At 37.8% G+C, this 15,246-nt stretch overlaps 1 protein-coding gene across 2 annotated transcripts in view; it reads right to left on the bottom strand.

Moving 5' to 3' along the window:
• TMEM131 (transmembrane protein 131) overlaps positions 1 to 15,246 on the bottom strand; it is a 220,997-nt gene that overhangs the window by 138,189 nt on the left and 67,562 nt on the right. For both annotated transcript variants that reach the window (XM_036030067.1, XM_028517772.2), the window contains exon 4: positions 1,282 to 1,350. In XM_036030067.1, the coding sequence (XP_035885960.1) occupies positions 1,282 to 1,350 (69 nt within the window). The remainder of the gene's footprint in view (positions 1 to 1,281; positions 1,351 to 15,246) is intronic.

Here is a 15,246-nt window from a genome sequence, read left to right as displayed (position 1 = left end):
AAAAGGAATTCCCAATTCCATTTCAGGTATTTTTGTATACCTGGAAACTTCTTTATCTTAAGGGACCCATAAAGTCTGTAAAACTCTCTCAAAAAACAAATAATGAAATAAAAAAAGTTGGATATAACTTTGTAAACAATCTCTCTAGAATGGTTACTAAATTTTTCAAAGTAAAAATATACACTACTTTAGGGTAAAATTTTGTTATAGTATCCTGAACTCATATCCCCACACTCACATACACTCACACACACCCTCCTTGTATTGCTCATGTCACAGTCTTAGAATGGAGATCATCAGTTTTTATTCTGATTTATTCTAACTTATCAGAGGGGCATTACTCTAGTAGTTGTATCATGTAAGATGTACTCTTTATCCACCCAGTAAATTGGATTGGAACAGAATATGGGTGAAAACTTGTTTTCCCCTTAGTACATCTGCAATGTGCAAAACCTGAGACTCAGAGGTAGGTGGGGAGCCAGAAGTGTAGTTTGAGGAAGCATGTCTGTAGCTGAACCCTGTCTTTCTGTGGGATTTGCTTTTGTTTGCCCTTCTGGGTTGGTGATAATATCATTAATTTGATGATACATAAAAGTTTGTACATTGGAGCACTGCCACACCTTTTCCCATTCTCTTTTCCCAGGTGTGTTTTCCTTGCCTCTCTTTCTTCTACTAAGCTCCAAGAGCCTTTATTTTGCCTCTGCAACTTGTTTCCCGAGATTTCTTCTACAGTTCACTTCTTCTACCTCTTTAACTTTTTAAATAATTTTTTTCTTAAAGTTTGAATCTTGGCTTTGGACTATTTCTTAGCTGGAATTCAAGTATCAAGGTTGCTGGACCAACGGCTGGTCTGACCATACCGGTCTAACTGTGCCATCTCACCTCCAACATAGGGGCTTAAGAAGAAGAAAAAAGCAATGCATCAAACAAACAAATAATATACCCTTCTACATCCGTGGGAAAAATTTAAATAATAAAAATGGAAATGAAGTGCTAATCAGAAAAAATAACCTATAAATTTTATGCTTATTCTGAAGGTCAGAGAAACGGAGACTCAAATATGTGAGTAGTTTTCAAACTTCGAAAGTTAATAGTATTATGTTAGGTTCATAATATCGCTTCCCTTTTGCAGACTGCATTCAACATGATTTGTTTCCCTGATGACTTCAACACTAACTTTCTTAAACAGGTAATAACACAGGCAAAAGGCAAGACAAACACATGAGTAAAATACATACAATATTTTAAAGGAGAACTATTGTCTGGACATTTCAAACTTACTGTTCATGGAAATCCAGCATTGGTGGTTCAAATCGTATAGGTCTACAATTACCCCGGTACAGAGATATACTGTAAGTAAAAAGAAAACAGCATAAGAAGCAATTCCTCAAAAAATACATTTCCCCAAACCAGTCAGGAAGTTAAATTTTGTCATGAGAATGTATCTTTAAGAGAAGTGGAGACTAATGTTCTATTAGAAATGTGCATTACTTTATTAGAGAAAACAACTGAGTATTCCATGTTTTAACAAAATGGAAAAAAACCCCCCAACAATACAGGAGTATTTTCCATAATGCAAGGTAATGCAAAATCAGACACTTTTCAGGCAGACTGAATGCTGAAATTTATTTGGTTGATATAACTGACAATAATATGCCTTAATAGGCTTATTTGGATTTTTGATACATGTACAATGAACAATAAACAGATAAACAACTATACATACTTGGCGGACAATATATTAGAGATAATCACTATGATCACATTATAACTAGAAGGGCAAAGGAACTAAACTAAAATAAACTTTGGGACAGAAATTTCCAACAACTGAAATATCTTTTTAATCTTAGACTCTGGAACACACTGATCTCTGATAGCCTGGACTAAATATTTGGGTATTTCTAACTATCCCACTTGATACTAGAACTTCCTACTGGAACAGGTTTTTTTTTTTTTAAAAGATTTTATTTATTTTTAGAGAGAGGGTAAGGGAAGGAGAAAGAGAGGAAAAGAAATATCAATACAAGACAGAAACATCAATAGGTTGCCTCTGGCACGCCCCCAACTGGGGACCTGGCCCAGCAACCCAGGCATGTGCCCTGACAGGAATTGAACCAGCGACCTTTTGGTTTTCTGAATGACACCCAACCCACTGAGCTACACCAGTCAGGGCTAGGACAGGTTTTGAAAGAGCAAAACTCCTAGACATCACCATGACCTAACAGTGATGTTAAGTATAAACAACTTAGGGCAGGGGGAGCCCACACACCTACACTTATCTGTCTATATGCCAAGAAAACCAGAAATTGTCAGCCACTAAAATTTCTAAATAGTCCATGTTTATCTTTTTGTTGCATTTTAAAAAATGACATGAGCAAAATCCAATCTGTGAAGTGACTATTTCCATCATCACCATAATTCAACAAGAACACAAGCTTCAAATGATACAGTAATGTCATTCAAGAAATAAAGGAAATACATTAGAAAAAGACAAGAATATATAAAATACGTTGGAAATTTAGTTTTACCTCAATTCTATAAAGATTACATAGTCTGAGGAGTGGAATAATTGAGCTAAAAGTAACAAAGTCTAAAGGTGTTTTTAGCCCTCTTAATTAAGAGTAACCTGTGCTGCTCAGTAACCCCTCTACACTTGGTGAGCTGAGATGACACACAAAAATGAGAAGGAAAACACCGAACGTTAAGAGTATACTTTACTAAAGCACTGGGACAAAGAAGGTGTAATTCCTCACAAGACAGCTGCTAAATGCAGCAAGAGGTACAGAATCTACTCTTGATTTCTGCCCTCCTTAGACATGATGTAACAAGGACACTCTGGCTCTTTTGAAACAAGAAATATTGATCGATTCATCAGTCTTACTGGTATAGAATCCAAGCTTGCATAAAATCTTAATCTAATCAAAGGGGAAAGTAAATGTGTATAACTTGATAATTTACATATAAACACTGACTTCTTAGATATACAAAGGAGATTAAGATACAGTTTTTTTCTCTCAAAGAACTGAGAGTCCACCCTACAAGTTACAAATGGAAATATCTAAAGTGGCCAGACAAGGGAAAAAAAAGTGCACACCCTGTAAATTCAATACAAATATACTGAACCCTGTGGGCTGTCTAGTGCTGGGGCTATGGGAACAAAAGCAAAGAGCCTGCTTTCATGGCATTGACATTCCAGTTGGAACAACAAAGTGGAACATATCAGGCAGTGATGTGTAACACATAAAGACAAATCACACACAGCAGGGATGGAAAATGCCGCTCTGAGGAGGGACACTAGAGCTGAGACCTTATGGGGGAGATCTGGGGAAAGAAAGTAGGATGCACTTAGGATGTTGAGGAAAAGGAAGCTGATGTAGTCAGAGTGCAGGGAAGGAGGAGAAGGAGGTAGGAGCAGGGCTCAGGTGTTCTAGCAGGAGTTTTAATTTTATTCTAAGTATAACAAAAAGCCTTAACAGTGTTTTGAAAAAGGAAGGAACATGATCTTATGTGTGTGAAAAGGTTAATGCTGGCTGCTTGCTATGTGAAGAAGAGACCGTAACAACCCAAAAGTGGAAGCAGAGAAGTGGTGCAACAGTCCAGACAAGAGGGAATGACAGTCATGGTCTATGTGATTGCAAGGGAGAGTGGTAAGAAGTGGCTTTTTTAAAAAATGAATACAGGGTGGGGCAGAAGTAGGGTTACAGTTGTTTATATGGAGAATAATATAATAATGACTAAATAATAATACAAGAATAAACTCTTATTTCACGTACTCAAAACTGTAAACCTACTTTTTCCTCATCCTATATATTTGGAAGCTACAGACAACAGGTAAAACTGACAGGCTGATTGTGGAGTGAGAGAGAAAGAAGAGAAGAATCAAAGATGACTTGATTCTAAGATTTTGGCCTGAGAAACTGGACTTAAGTCATGACATGGGAGGAGTGGGTTGGAAGTAGGGAAGGGAAGATGGTTAGATATTCAAGAGTATTTTTAGACATTTGAACCTGAGATGTATTATCTAGATGGAGATGTCAAGTAGGCAGCTGGATACACATGGTTGTTGCTTTGTATGAAAAAATTATTGATTATTGTGTTATTGATTATTATTGTATTGATTATTGTGGTATTCTTATACCCAGTTACTTGGTGACTTAATTGTAATAGTTTGTATACAGATTCTCTTAGATCTTCCCATCACTATATGGGCTGCCAAAATAATTACTGTCTTAGATTATCTCTGTAAAAAAATCACCTGCAAGTAAAAACAATTCTATTTCTTTCTTTCAAATCCTTAAACTTTGTCTTTTTGGTCTGTGTGGGCTAAGATCATCCATAAAATGCTCCACAGAAGTGGCATAGTGTCTCTAGCAATTATCATCGTGATTTTATGCAAGATTATCTCCTCATAAATAAAGGCATATTTTCAAGGCAACAGCAGATCTATAAGGAACAGCTTAACATTTGAGTGGGTACAACACAGTTGGCATAGGTATAAGGGGTACGATCTTATTTTAACAAAATCAGAACTCCAGTAATATAACTGTCATGTAGCCACCCTGATCAAAAGGGTTACTAGTACGTTTATTTAGAAAGGCCATGACATTTAGTGATTTATTAACAGAGAGCAAATGTTTCCAATTCCGTAACGTTGAAAAATAAACTGGGGAAGAAGCAATATGAACAATGATACCTTTGGTAATTTCAAAGAAATAGAATCTGAGACACTGTAATAGTATAATGCATGATGTTATGCTTTCTGCACTGATCATATTTGTTTTGAAATTCTCAATACAGTGTTTTTATTTGTACTAAAATTTTCACTGCTTATTTGGGGATAAAGAGATGAATAAAGCCTTGCTTTTGACAAACTAGGGAACAACTGAAGAGATACAAGACATGGTCAAGGCTGCCTGGAGAACTGTCAGGTCAGAGTTAGGCAGTCAGCTTCCACATGAAACACACAAGGATTCTTGGAGCTTTGGGAGTTTGTTTAAACTGAGAAATTTAAAATGTTTTCCCAGGGGCAGTTACTACCTGAGTAAAGGGCACTCTTTGACCCAAAATTTCTTAAAGAATGGCTAGTGGTCTACCTATCTATATCTTAATCACCTAAAATGTTAGGAGTGTAGATTCCAGGGACCCACCTCCAATCTGATGCCTAATGTCTAGTGTAGAACCCAGACAGCTGCACTTTTATGTACACTCATATCTGGGACTACTCTGTTGTATCCTGATCCACAACAAGCATGGCAACCAAAATTAAGACAGGGAAAAGTACCTAAGGAAGTAAAACTTTCAAAGTCACTAACTATTTAAAATGGTTCCAAATACAATTTTATTAGAGAAAGCTAAAGCAGGTGACTTAGAAATGATACAGATTACTCCTACATAATATGTACTTTCCCATAAATTCATTTTAGCTCAAATTTGCATTTCCCAAAGGACTAATACCTTTTCAATTTTGATTGTCTTATTAGATATTTCCTTCTGTCAAGTGTTTGTTCAAAGTTTTAAAATGGGATGTTTGTCTTATTTGAATTATAAAATGTAGGAGTTCTTTATGTATTCCAGACACAAGTCCTTGGTCAAATATATCTACTGTGAATATTTTCTCCCTGTCCCTCCTTTTCCTACTGGTGTCTTTGGGGGAGTGGCACAATCAAGACAGCGACATATGCCATTTCAACTTCAGTCCCCCGCAAAGGACCAATTAGCGACTAACCATATACACCATTTTGATAACCCAAGAACATTCTACAGGAAACACAGAAACAGAGAATGGGAACACAGCTTGTACAGCTGTGCAAGAACATGGGGCAAGGCTGAATTTCCCCCACTGCAAATCACAGAGACCAAAAAGAATCACATCAGAAAGGTAAAAGGAAGGGCTAAACTCTGATCTCACTACCTTTCTACCAGGCCAGCACTGCACTGAGAGGGCCCTGGAGGCCTAGGGTTTCTCCACTAGGAAAGAGAGAGCCCAAGATGGACATCCAGCTCCCCCAGTGTTGTGGGTTGCTTCCTGGAAGGACTACTTGGGGACTTTTGGGTGGTTTGTGGGGGCTGATCTGTGGAGCTTGACCACTGGGGATCAGACTGGGATACAGAAGGGAGTGGGGCTCATGGTAACCAATACTTGGTTCTTTGCAGATTGCACTACTCCTTTCAACAACACCTAAATAGAGATCCTAGCCAGTGGCCAGGGAGCTCAATGGACAACTGTGCCTGATTCCGGACTGTAACCGACAAGTCATACCAGCCACAGACTGTTCTATGGTCCCACCTGGGCTTGGAAGCAATTTCAAAGGCCTACATAGGACTGAATATAGTCCCCAGTCTTGCTTGATCAGGAGACCTAACCAAAACACTTGGGAAGCTCTGTAGCCCATCCTGTAGCTCCACTTATAATGGCACTTGAGTAGAGAGCCCAGTCAGTGGCTTAGTCAATCTGCAGAGCCAAGCTGGTTGGCCCATCTGGCCAAGGAGCTTCATGATCAGCTCTCCTGAATTTCGGTTCCCAGCAATCAAGCTGTCAAGGATGTGATGCCTGTTGCATGGTCCCACCAGAGTAAGGAATCAACATAGCCCCACCCAACTGCTGAGAACTTTACCTAGTTCTGCCCAGAGAATGGGCACTGTGGAGCCCACTGTACAGCTGTGCATGGACAGAGAACCAAGCCAGTAGTTTTGTTTATCTGTTCTCAGATAAGAGAAACCCCCGAACTCAGAGCTCGGGAAGTAGCCTTGGCCATACTGCGATTCTCCCTATGAGAGGATACCATGAAGCATCCAAAGCTGAGCTGAGTGGTGAAGGACTGTCTCTCCTGAAGTGGACAATAAAGTTGGAAAGAGGAGATCATTCACTCTGTAACTGTGTAGGTATCAAGGCAAGGAATAAAAAATTATGGACAACCAGGTAAACACAACACCACCAAAGGAAACTAATAAAGTTCCAATAACTGACCCTCAACAAACGAGATCTCTGAATTGTCTGAAAAGAATTAAGAATGATTCTCTTAAATATGTTTAGTGAACTACAAGAACACACAGACAACTAAAAACAACATTAGGAAAACAATGCATGAACAAAATGAAATCAACAAAGAAATAAAAACTACTAAAAAAGAACCAAACAGCCCTGGCTGGTATAGCTCAGTGGACTGAGTACCAGCCTGCAAACCAAAGGGTCACCAGTTCAATTCCCAGTCTAGGGCGCATGCCGGGGTTGCGGGCCAGATCCCTAGTAGGGGGCACGTGATAGGCAACCACATGTTGATGTTTTTCTCTTTCTCTTCCTCCTTCCCTACCCTTCACCAAAAAGAAATAAATAAAATCTTAAAAAAAAAACAGAAAGAAAGAAAAAAGACAAACAGAAATCCTAGGGCTGAAAAATGAAGAATTCCAGGGAGCTTCAACAACAGACTCAACAAAGGAAAAGAACAAACCAGTGAATTGAAAGATAATTAATTTAAAATTACTTAGAGGAGCAAAAATAAAATGAATGAAAAAGGGTGAAGAAAGCATGTGGAACCTATAGGATAACATTAAGAAAAATAATAAACATTCTACAGGAAACACAGAAACAGACAATGGGACAGAAAGTATATGTAAAGGAATAATGAATGAAAAATTACCAAACATTAGGAGAGAAACATGAACTTTAGGATTCGTGAGGCCCAAATGACCCCAAATAAGGTGAACCTGAAAAAGGCTACACTGAGAGATATTATAATTAACCTGTCAAAGTCAAAGAGAATTTTGAAAGCAGCAAGGGAAAAGAGACATGTCACATAAAAGAGAACCCCCATAAGACTATAGGCAGATTTCTGAACAATACTTTGCAGGCCAAGAGGAAGTGGAAAAATATATTCAAAATATTGGAGAAAATAACTGCCAATCAACAATACTACACCTGGCAGAACTGTGTTTAAGAAATGATAGAAGGATAAAGAATTCCTGAACAAACAAAATCTGAGGGAGTCACCTTCACTAGACCTTCCCTACAAAAACAAAACAAAACAAAACAAAAAACCCCTAATAAACTGTTCTTCTAAAAGAAATAAAAGGATGCTAATAAACATTAAAAATATGAATGTATATGAAAAATACACTGGTATTGATAAATACGGTTGAAATCACATTCTCTAATATTGATTATGGTGCTAATTCACTTATATCTTCAGTTTAAAAGTTAAAAGAATACTAAAATAACTAAAATTAGAATAACCAGCTATTGACTATAAAACAAAATATATGTAAAATTTAACATCATTAAAGTGTGGGGAGGGGAGTAAAAGTGTAAAGTTTATGTATGCTATCAAAGCTGTCATCTTTTAAGCTGTCATCTTAAAATAGAATGTTAAAAATGTGGTTTTTATGTTCACCTCATGGCAACCACAAAAAGAAAACCTGTAGTAGTTACACAAAAAATTGTGATAAAGAAGTCAAACCATACAACCACAAAGGGTCATCAAATCAGAGAAGGCAGTAAGGTTAAGTAGTAAGGAAGGAAGAAAGGATTTACAAAAAGAAAAATTAACAAAATGACAATAGCTAAGCCTTCAAGTATTACTTTAAACAAAAATGGGTTAAATTCTCCAATCAAAAGACTTACAGTGGTTGAATGAATTAAAAAGGAAAAAAACAAGATCCAAAGATATGCTGCTTACAGGAGACTAACTGCAGCTTTAAAGACACACACAGATTGATGTGCTGGTTGGTATGGCTCAGTGGATTGAGCGCTGGCCTCAAACCAAAGGGCTGCTGGTTCGATTCCCAGTCAGGGAACATGCCTGGGTTTCGGGCCAGGTCCCCAGTGCAGGGTATGAGAGAGGCAACCACACATTGATGCTTCTCTTCCTCTCTTCCTCCCTTCCCTTCTCTCTCTCTACACACACACACACACACACACACACACAGTGACATAATAAAAAAAATTATTTTCAGCCAAATGATAACTAAAAGAAAGCAGGGATAGCTATACTTATATCAGACAAAGTAAACTTTAAGCTAAACATGGTCAAAAGAGGCAAAGAAGGTCATTATATAAAGATAAAAAGGTCAATCTATCAAGACATAAAAGTTACATAAACGTAACTAAAAACAGAAAGAAAAATACAATAATAGCTGGAAACTCTAATACATCCTGACAGAGACTCAATAAGGAAGCAGTGGAATTGAACAACACTATCCAGAGTTCCAAACTCATTTTCACTGGGGGGCCATATCAGCCTTGCAGCTGCCTTCAAAGGGCTAAATGTAATTTTAGGACTGTATAAATGTAACTACTCCTTAACTAGGGGCAAGGAGCTTGGTGCTGCTGCCGAGTAGAAACGAGGTGCTGGGCCAGATAAAACAAGGTGGAGGGCCGGATTCAGCCTGCAGGCCTTGTGTTTGCCACCTGTGCTATAGACCAAATATAGCTGAGAGATGTACACAGAACATTTCATTCAACAACAGCAGAATACATATGAGGGTAGGGAACCCCCCAAAAGTTGGAATTTATTTATAAAAAAATGTGTATTTATTCTTACATGTTTAAACTTCAGTCACTTTCCAAGTACTCTCCATTTGATGCAATATACCTAACCAAGATGTTTTTCCACTGTTCTAAATAGTTTTTGAACTTGTTGATTTTGCTGCCTTTTAGTGCTTTTGCCATTTTTTGTTTCACCTCTTCTTCACTGGCAAAACATTCCCTTTTGAGGACTTTTTTCTTCTGAGGAAACAAGAAAATGTCACTTGGGGCCAGACAGGGTGACTGGGGAGGGTGGGGCACAGGGGTCATGCTGTTTTTGGTTAAAAACTGCCAAACACTCAGAGTGGTGTGGGCAGGGAGCCTGTAAATCACCCATCATGAAATGGGCCAAGGAGTTGAAAGGGTCTTCAAAAAACATTCACTGAAGCTGAATGCAGCCTCTCACAACAATGCTAGCAGGTACACTGACCCAGATGGGTTTCCAGGACACTAATCTAGTAAGGAAAGCCTGTACTACAAGGGGCCTGCCCTCCACATGACAATTCTGTTTTTTGGGGGTCTCCCTTATATTCTTCTCAGGTTGACATGCAACATTCCAGGACAGAGCATATGTTAGGCCACAAAACAAATCTTAGCAAATTAAAGAAGAATGAAATATACTAAGTATCTTTTGGTATAAAACTAGACTCAGTAACAGAAGGAAAACGAAAACTCACAAGCACATGGAAATTAAACAACATACTCCTGAACAAGTAATGGATCAAAGAAGAAATAAAATGGGAAATGAGACAGTATCCTGAGACAAATGAAAATGGAAGCACAACATATCAAAACTTATATGATGAAATACAGCAGTTCTAAATGGAAAGTTTAGAACAATAAAAGCATACATCAAGAAAAAAGGAAGATCACAAGTAAACAAACTAACTTTATACTGCAAGGAACTAGAAAAAGAACAAACTAAGTCCAAAGTTAGCAGAAAGAAGAAAGAATAGAGAAGAAATAAATGAAACAGAGAACAGAAAAACAATAAAAAACAGATTAATAAAACTAAGTGTTGGTCCTTTGACAGGATAAACAAAATTGACAAAGCTTGAGGTAGACTCACCAAGGAAAAAAAAGAGGACCTCAAAATAAAAATTACACACGCAGTAGGAAACATTACAACTGATACCACAGAAATACGAAGGATCATAAGACACTACTGTGAACAAGTATATGCCAACAAACTGTAACACCCAGAAGAAATGGATAAGTTCCTAGAAACATCCAACTTACCAAAACCGAATCATAAAGAAATAGAAAATCTGGCTTTTGGCCAAGATGGAGGCATAGGTAGATACGCTTCACCTCCACACATAAAACTAAGATGGATAACAACCAATCTAACAATAAAAACAACCAGAACTGCCAGAAAAATCGAACTGTATGGAAGTCTTAACAACCAAAGAGTTAAAGAAGAACATTCATCCAGACAGGTAGGAGGGGTGGAGACAGTCAGCCAGGCCAGAAAGGATGTGAGGCGAGGCAGCATCTGCCAGCAGAACAGGGGGTCCTATAGTCACATGAGGCAGATAAAAACTGAGAGGGACAACTGGGGAGCATGCAATCCCAGCCCCAGGCCAGACCACACAGCCCAGGGTTCCAGTGTGACAGGACATAGCTGAGCAGTAGCTATGCTTAAGTAGGAGCTGACCAGCAGCTGTTCCCAGACTGCAGTCTTTCCCCGATAAGCAGTTGTCTCAAGGCCAAAACGCTAACCTTCGCTTCTGCTTCTGTATGCTTGCTTTTAGCAGTTGTTCCCCCCTCCCTTTTGCCTTGTAACAAGCATATAAAAGAAACTCCAGCTTGAGCTCATTGCTCAGAATTTGGGATTCCCCTCTGAGACCGCACGTAATAAAGAATCGTGCTTTGCCATCTCCCCCAAGTGTGAGTTATTTTCCGCAACACCAGCACTGGGAAATTAAACCTTCAAAATCTCTGGCTGCAAAAATCAGTGGGGATAGTGGCAGTGGAAGAATCTGCTGGTCTCTCAGGAGAGTCCGTTTAAAGGGCCCACAGGGTCTTAGAAGTTACGCATACCCACTCATTCAGGGAATCAGGACCAGGGCAGCATATAGAAGGGCACCAGTCACTTCCAGAAAGTGGGGGAAATGACTGAAAACGGGGCAAGAGCCAAGCAAGCAACACTGTTCCCTCTCTGACCCCTCCTCCACATACAGTGGCACAAAGCTATAAGCAGGTTGCCCTGCCCTGGTGAATACCTCAGGCTCTGCCCCTTACAACATAACTGATAGACCAACACGGATAGTCAAAGCAGCTCTACCTAAATACACAGAAACACAGGGAGGCTGTGAAATAGAGGAAACAAAGAAATATGGCCCAAATGACAGAACAGATCAAAACTCCAGACAAAGAACTAAGTGATAAGGCAACAGACAACCTATCAGATGCAGAGTTCAAGGCACTGGTAATCAGGATGTTCAGACAAATGATTGAGTATGGCCATAAAATAAAAAAATGAAGGTAATACAAAGTGAAATAAAGAAAAATATACAGGGAACCAACAATGAAGAAGGGGAAGCCAGGATTCAAATCAATGATTTGGAACAAAAGGAAGAAATAAACATTTGCCCAGAACAAAAAGAACAAACAAGAATTCAAAAAAATGAGGAGAGCTTAGGAACTTTTGAGACAACTTTAAATGTTCCAACATCTGAATCATGGGGTACCAGAAGGAGAAGAGGAAGAGCAAAAAATTGAAAACTTATTTGGAAAAATAATGAAAGAAAAGTTCCCCTATTTGGCAAAGGAAATAGACATACAAGTCTAGGAATCTCAAAGAGTACCAAAGAAGGTGGACCCAAAGAGGGCCACACCAAGACACATCATAATTAAAATGCCAAAGGTTAAAGATAAAATGAGATTTTTAAAAGCAGCAAGCAAAAAGGAGACAGTTACCCACAAAGAATCTCCCATAAGACTATTGGCTGATTTCTCAAAAGAAACCTTACAGGCAAGAAAGGGCTGGAAAGTTTTCAAAGTCATGAAAGGCAAGGACCTCTATCCAAGATTACTCACTTTATCCAGCAAATCTATCATTTAGAATAAAAGGGCAGATAAAGTGCTTCCCAGGCAAGGTCAAGTTAAAGGAGTTTATCATCACCAAGCCCTTATTATATGAAATGTTAAAGGGACTTATCTAAGAAAAGAAGATCAAAACTACGAAGAGTAAAATGACAACAAACTTACAACTATCAACAACTGAACCTAAAAAAACAAAAACAAGCTAAGCAAACAACTAGAAAAGGAACAGAATCACAGAAATGGAGATCACATGAGGGGTTATCAGCAGGGAGGCTTGGGGGAAGGATGGGGGAAAAGGTACAGGGCATAAGAAGTATAAATGGTAGGTACAAAAAGACATGGAGAGGTTAAAAATAGTATAGGAAATGTAGAAGCCAAAGCACTTATATATGTATGATCCAGGGACATGAACTAAGGGAAGGAGGGTTGCTGGAGGGAATGGGGGTACTGGGTGGAGGGGGGGAAAGGGGAAAAAAATGAGACAACTGTAATAGCATAATCAATAAAATCTACTTAATTAAAAATAAAAGAAATAGAAAATCTAAACAGACAAGTAACAATTAAGGGGACAAAAACCTTCCAACAAAGAAAAGTTTTCTAAACCAAAGATGGTTTTCACTAGTGAATTTTACTAAACATTTAAAGAAGAATTAATGCCAATCCTTCTCAAATGCTTCCAAAATAATTATGCCAGTTCTGCACTATCCTGATACCAAAGCCAGATAAGAACACTACAAGACAGGAAAGCTACAAGCCAATATTTCTGATGACATAGATATAAAAAAACAAATTCAGCATCACATTAAAAAAATCATATACCATGTTCAAGTGAGATTTACCCCTAGGATGCAAAAATGGTTCAACATATGCAAATCAATACATGTGATACATCAAATTAATAGAATAAAAGAATCAGCCCTGGCTGGTGTGGCTCAGTGGATTGAGTGCTGGCCGGCGAACCAAAGGGTTGCCAGTCTGATTCCCAGTCAGAGCACATGCCTGGGTTGTAGACTAGATCCCCAGTAGGGGGCGCACAGGGGCAACCACACACTGATATTCCTCTCCCTCTCTTTCTCCCTTCTTTTAGCTCTCTCTAAAAATAAATAAATAAAGTCTTTTAAAAATAGAATCATATGGTCCATCTCAATATATATAGAAAATGAATCTGACAAAATTCAACATCCATTCATGATAAACCTCATAACAGATGGGGTATAGAAAGAATGTACTCAACATAATAAAGGACACATATGACAAGCCCGCAGCTAACACCTAACTCAAAAATGAAAGGTTGAAAACGTTTCCTCTAAGGTTGGAATAAGAGAAGGGGGCGCACTCTCACCATTCCTACTGAACATAGTAAGAGAAAAGTCCTACCAGAACATTCAGGCAAGGAAAGACTACAGGCAACAGAATTAGAAAGAAAGAATAAAATCGTTTCTATTTATAGATGGCATGATTATATATAAAAAACATCCTGAAAACTACCTCCCAAACTGTTTTTTCCTAATACACAAATTCAATAAAGTTGCATGATACAAAAGTAACATACAAATCTGTCATGTTTCTTTACACTAATAGTAAATTATCTAAATAAAAATAAAATCCCTTTCACAGTAGCACCAAAACAATAAACTATTTTAAAATAAATATAACCAAGGAGGTGAAAGATCTCTACCCTGAAAACTGTAAGATACTAATGAAAGAAATTAAAGAAGATACAAATAAATGGAAAAACATCCCAAGTATGTGCACTAGAACAATTAATACTGTTAAAATGTCCATATTACCCAAAGCCATTTGTAGATCTAATATAATCCCTACCACAAATACAATGGCATATTTTCTATGGAAATTAAAAAAAAAATCTTAAAATTCATTTGGTTTCACAAAAGTTCCTAAACAGCCAAACAAAACCTGAGAAAGAAGAACAAAACCAGATAAATCATTTCCTGATTTCAAACTACAGTACAAAGCTATAGCAATTAAAACAGTATGATACTAGCATAAAGAGACATATAGACCAATGGAACAGGCAAGGAAACCCAGAAATAAACCCAAGCATACAGCGTAAACTAGTATTTGACAAGGAAGCCAAAAATACTCAACAGAGAAAAGATGGTCTCCTCAATAAAGAGTGTCGGGAAAATAAGATATTCACATGCAAATGAATAAAACTAGATCTCTACCTCATTCCACCCACAAATTATCTCAAAATGGATTAAAGACTTAAATGTAATGTGAACCACAAAAAAATATACGACAAAACACAGGAAAAAAGCTCCTTGACATGGATTTTGGTAATGATATTTTGGATATGACACTAGTGTAAGCAACACAATAAAAAAGTCAAGTGGGACTAAATCAAACTAAAAAGCTTCTGTACAGCAAAAGAAACAACAAAATGAAAAGGCAACCTACAGAATAGGAAAATATATTTACAAACCACACATCTGATAAAAATTAAAATCCAAAACATACTCATATAAGGAATTCAACAACTCAAAACAACAACAAAAAGACCCCCACCGAATAATCTAATGTAAAAATGGGCAAAGATCCTAAATAGACATTTTTTCCAAAAGAAGATATTCAAATGTATAATAGGTACATGAAAAGATTGTATTCAACAACACTAATCACCAGGGAAACAGAAATCAAAACCACAATGAGATATT

The sequence above is a fragment of the Phyllostomus discolor genome, chromosome 6 (assembly GCF_004126475.2).
Source record: "Phyllostomus discolor isolate MPI-MPIP mPhyDis1 chromosome 6, mPhyDis1.pri.v3, whole genome shotgun sequence".
In the NCBI taxonomy this organism is placed as follows: Eukaryota; Metazoa; Chordata; class Mammalia; order Chiroptera; family Phyllostomidae; genus Phyllostomus; species Phyllostomus discolor.
This window is presented reverse-complemented; position numbering and strand designations above follow the sequence as displayed.